Source organism: Triticum aestivum, chromosome 3A (genome assembly GCF_018294505.1).
Source record: "Triticum aestivum cultivar Chinese Spring chromosome 3A, IWGSC CS RefSeq v2.1, whole genome shotgun sequence".
Taxonomy (NCBI): Eukaryota; Viridiplantae; Streptophyta; class Magnoliopsida; order Poales; family Poaceae; genus Triticum; species Triticum aestivum.
The window spans coordinates 652830262-652835705 of NC_057800.1; the positions used below are offsets into that span (position 1 = coordinate 652830262).

The 5444-nt window shown below is 38.4% G+C and overlaps 1 protein-coding gene across 1 annotated transcript; it reads right to left on the bottom strand.

Annotated features, from left to right (window-relative positions):
- Positions 1–221: 221 nt before the first annotated feature.
- Positions 222–1899, bottom strand: LOC123057089 (ubiquitin-like-specific protease 1C). The gene is made up of 8 exons (XM_044480239.1): positions 1895–1899; positions 1640–1696; positions 1380–1547; positions 1162–1296; positions 723–804; positions 492–590; positions 323–393; positions 222–249 (listed from the first exon to the last, which is right to left on the bottom strand). Exons 1-8 carry the CDS (start codon positions 1897–1899, stop codon positions 222–224), a joined length of 645 nt encoding a protein of 214 aa, XP_044336174.1.
- Between the last annotated feature and the right edge of the window lie 3545 nt (positions 1900–5444).

A 5444-nucleotide genomic window follows, 5' to 3' on the forward strand; every position in this document is an offset into this window, starting at 1 on the left:
TTCAAATTTCCTCAAAACTTGCCACCGGTGAAGGTGAACTCTGGTTTGTTGGTCAAGATGATGTTGCCTGATGAGTAAGAGAGAAAAACCACTGATAGTTAACACAAGAGCAGGAAGCATAAGAGAAGATAGCATGATGTTAATTATCAACGGCACCAATCTGCCATTACCCAACAACAAGTAGGTGGTACAGTTTAATCGGAGCAATCTTGACATGCAATCTACTCTGCAGCTTTTGCATCCATTTTCCTGCAGATAAGTACAAGGGAAATAAGATCACAATTTAACAACCATTAAATAAAGACGGTAGGGATAAGCATACTCTTTGTATGAAAGAATATCTATGTGTATGTCCTCTAGGCTCTTCAGTTCCTCCGGATCGAACAAGGCATCCTTAGAACGAAGTCATCAGTTAAACAAACAAATTAGTAAAAGACTTTGTGAGGCACAAATAGGAATGTTGTGTAAAGTTTGAAGCGGATGACATATACCAGATGGCTCAAATCTTCTCTCAGTTTTTTTATCGTGAGAAAACAGTACACGAAGTAAAGAACATACATACCACAATCTACTCCACTTTGTTGTGGCACCTACAAGTTTGTTTAAGTATATCATAACAGAAATCCAAATAATTAAGAAGCAACAATATAGAACATAATAATAGATATATTTTTTTCCAAAAGATGAAAAATAGTTCGACTGTCAGAAGTTAAACACCATACCTTAGGAAACTCAAGTTCGACTTCATTTATGAACTGCTCTAACTCTTCCCGCTCTTCGAATTTTAAAATATCAACAATGAATCTGGTATACACCATCAATAAAGGGCTAATAAATATAGGGCATTCAGAATAAGGATGACAATTATGTGTTATAGACAATGCAAATGAGTAAATAAAACATTTATGTGAACGTAAACTAAGGCATATATCAGGGAGCTTTTGACGCCCACTCCATGCAACCTCCAACTAAAATTAATGCGCAATGTTTTTTGAAATAATAAACACCTTGTTGGGCTAATAATATATATAGATAAAAAACATATCTCATTGTAGTATCTTGAGTTGCCTACATGCAAAACCATGCTACAACAAAATATGTAAACATGCTAACATGAATTATTTTGATGGCTTAGTGAGAGAGAAAATAAAGTGAACAAACCTGTTGATGATTGGTTGTAACCTCTCCGCTTTCAACTTTTTAAGTGAATCCAGTAGCAGCATGCGTGGCCCCTTCTTAGTACCCAAGTACTTGGTCTTGCCAAAATTGCACAACACAAGAAGGCTCCAGTGTCCCCTATATATAGTCAACAAAGTGAATATTTGGTATCATGCGGATCAAATAAGTGATTCTGCATGATCATAATGTGAGTAACATACCAAATAACAATAGGTACAAATACATATCGTCTTGTGAATATATTCTTAGCTTTTATCCATTTAAGGATTCTTGATTTATCATCCCAGTCGGTGTACATGTTAAACCACAACGGATTAAGGTAGGCATAATCGTTCTTCTTTTTAATATCCATGCATGACCAAACATCCCTACGTAGAGAGTTGTAGTAGTACATTATAAGATTAACATTCCAATCAAAAGAAAATGAAAACTAACAACCTAAGACAAAGACAAAACATACTCCATGCACAACTCAAAAATATGAGTGTCTAGCATCTCTTTATTTGTTTTGTCCCTCCTGCTAATGCGGGACCTTTTTTTAGAGCGGGTTGATCTTGAAAGGAGGGTAGTTCATTTTATGGCTCCGTCGCGTCTTAACTTTTCTGCCTTTGCTTGTCTGGGAGCACTTATTTTGGCATTCTACACAAGGAAAAATAGAAATGACATGGAGATAACACTCATGCATGTGCACGCACGTGCACGCTTACACGCTCACGCCATGTTAGACCGCGTGAATTAAAAAAACACTCTTGTGTAACTATTTTGTACTATGTAGTAAAACCATCTTGAAAAGCCACATATAGGGGTGAACGTAAGACTAAAGTAAGATACAACACATAACAGTTGCACAATTAACAACAAGTCATCATGTTTACAATATGAATTTGGGAAAGTATATAAAAAATTGTAAATCAAGCACTTACAAGATTGATATTTTTCTGTTAAAAGAAAATGGTACAACCCTGGTTCATGACCAGTGAACTAGCTAAGTTACTACTGTTTACAATGATATAATAAAGTTCTCCCTCCGTAAAGAAATATAAGAGCGTTTAGATCACTAAAATAGTGATATAATGAATCAAGAGGAAGTGATTTGCTTCCTAGATGACAAAATAATTTCCCTTGTGGAAGAAATGCATGTGTATGATTGTTAAACAGCCTAGAATGTGATCCTCCTGTGCACTAGGAAACGTATCCAGCGAAACGATACAAAAGCTAAAAAAATATCATATCCTATAATTAATTAATAATCGGGTAAACTCCTAGATTGTGCTAAAAACATATGCAGCCATATTAAACAAATGGTGTATTGTAATTGACATGAAGAGTTAGGCCATTGAAATTAGATAAGAGCTAAGAATTTCCAATGATTAGTAAACCTCCAACTTTAAGTTGAACTACATCAAAAATAGTTTAGCTTGAAATTATGAAAACAACCACTAAACACAAGTGACGAGTGAGTTGGTAGTCATACTACGTCACATACATAAAATCATAACTATCAAATCTTGTAAAGCTACCGAAACAGAAGGACAAAATTATGAACAGTGATTAGATGTTATAAACGGTGGTAATTGATCGATCACACCACTGATTAGTGCTTGAATACTAGCTAAGCAGCCTTTCCATTGCCCTAACCCCTAGATGTGGTGATGCTAGTAGAACTTGGCAAATTTATGTATACAAAGATACATACTGCTTATAGGTGAAAAATTCATTAAACAACAACGCCAAGGCAGTACGCAAAAAAAAAAAAAAACAACGCCAAGGCTCTGTGCCCTAGATGGTTAATCTATGCAAGCACCAGATCTCACCACGAATCCGAGTCATGAACATCTAATCACCATTGTTCTAGATATGAAAGACTAATCTGAACTGAATAAACCACTAAAATGGCTCATTGGATCTACTGACCTTTCAATAATCTTATGCATATGTAGGTTTATATAACTTTAACCTTGATTCAGAGCGAGATATTAATTGTTGTTTTTAATATCTGACCAGACCCTCTAAATATCCATGTCGTATAAAAGACATCACCCAAATTAATACCATGAATTCTATCTAACCGGCTAATGATCCTAGGAATTCCTGTCCGTTTCCAGGAAGCAATAGTGTAATCCAAACATGGAGCATGCAGTCGTTTAAAATAACCAATAGAATCCGCCCAGAAATATAATTTGAGGAGCTATTTCCAACCTTCTCCGTTTGCAAGAAATTAAACAAGGAGCAAAGCTAATCTAATCTAATCTGAACAGAAGACGGGAGTGACCAGCGCCATATTGCACCTATCCTACCAACCATCGAACAGAAATACACCACTCTATGCAACACAACAGAGAAGATCACGGGGGACGCCCAAGGTACCACCGTGATGAGCAGATCAAGCGGATGGAAACGGAAAAGGACCAGGTTGGTCGTCAATCGCGCGCTCACCTTGGTCGCTGCTGTCGTCGCCGTCAAAGATCGATGACGATGTTCTCCTGGTTGCAGGCCTTTTGGCTCTGGCGAGGCATGGCGGCTCCCAGGGGTCTGGGATGGAGAATTCGATTTCTAGGGTTTGAATGATTTGGTTCCTCGCGGTACAAATGGGCGATGGCGAGTTCAGATCGGGAAAGTGGTAGTGGGATGATGCGTCTTGTATCTGAGCTTTGCTTCACTGGCCGGTTTGCCTTCTTGTTCCTTTCCTTTTCTGGAGCGAAGATGAAAACGGACCTCGGGAAAGCCCGTCTGTTCTTTCTTTCAAACACAATCAGATAGATCATAGATGGCCGACTAGAGCTGGTAAGTGTGGCAAAGGTCTCATTTTTATTATTAAAAAATGACTCATTTCTCTCAGGGTCTTTTTGTGAGGATTTATCTCATTATATTTACTCCTAATAGAGCAGTTGGTAGCCTCGATAACAAGATGAAACGGAGTCTGGAGACATGCTCGCTATGCCCTATTTGTGGTGCTAATGAAGAAGACACGTTCCATACATTATGTTCATGCACGAACGCAAGAGCTCTATGGAGGGCCATGGCTGCTGAATGGTTCTTGCCGGATGTATCTTCGATCAAGTCGACTGGGCCTGATTGGTTTATTCAGTATATCTGCGAGGTTGATGAGTCTACACGAGTTCGACTAGTGATGCTCTTCTGGCGAATTTGGTATGTTAGAAACGAGCTCGTGCATTTTAAACCCGCCCCTCCTTTGGATGTCTCTGTCAGATTTTTATCAAGCTACCTATCATCGCTACTATCCATTGCAACACGTTCTGGTGATGTTCATGTGAAAGGGAAAGCTCCACTTCAATACTGTTTCCCTCTTACAGCTCATGCATGCAATAATGTTTCCACTAATCTTGTTTCTTGGATACCCCCGGCCACTGGGCATGTAAAGCTAAATACAGATGGATCTATTTTGAATGGAGTTGGAGGAACTGGTATGCTGCTCCGTGACCACACCGGCGCCATCATCTTCAGCTCTTGTAGACACCTTTTTTCTTGTGATGATATTTTGGAGGCTGAGATCTTAGCAATCCGAGAGGGACTCATGCTCGCTCTACAGTGGAGCAGTCTACCAATTTATATTGAAAGCGACAGTTTGGAAGCAGTGAACATGGTGAAAAGTGGAGATACAAATAGATCAAAATATGCCTTTCTTATTAGAGAGATTAAAGATAATATGTCCGAACGTAGTTCTTGTATTACTCATATCCATCGTAGTTGTAATAATTCTAGTCATGTTTTGGCCAACTTTGGGAGGACTGAAGGCCGAATTGCTGTATGGCTTGGGTCAGGACCTGATGCCGTTTTGGATGCTGTTAAGCATGACTGTAACCATGTTTTGATTGAATAATACAAGAATTATTCCGCAAAAAAAGGTAGTCTCTGTTTCGGGTTTTTCGTCCCACCTCCCACTGTCGCAGGTTTTTTTCGTAGGTTTTTTTCAAAGATTTTTTTCGTCCCCTCCCCACTTCATCGGTATATTTTCGGGTCCCCCTCTCACATAATAAAAGAAATCTAAACATGTCAGAATTTTCCATGCTGGCGCAAATTATTTCGTAATGTAAAATCAATCACGATCAATCTCTAAAGATGAAATCTAAATTAATTAACATTATCTTAAATCGCACAATCACATTAATTAGAAAACAAATAATTGATTTTAAGAAAAATCGCTCATCTCTATTCCTAATGGATAAGTTGGCAGTCTCCGTTTCGGGGGTTTTTTCGTCCCATCTCCCACTTTCGCTGGGTTTTTTTCGTAGATTTATTTCGCC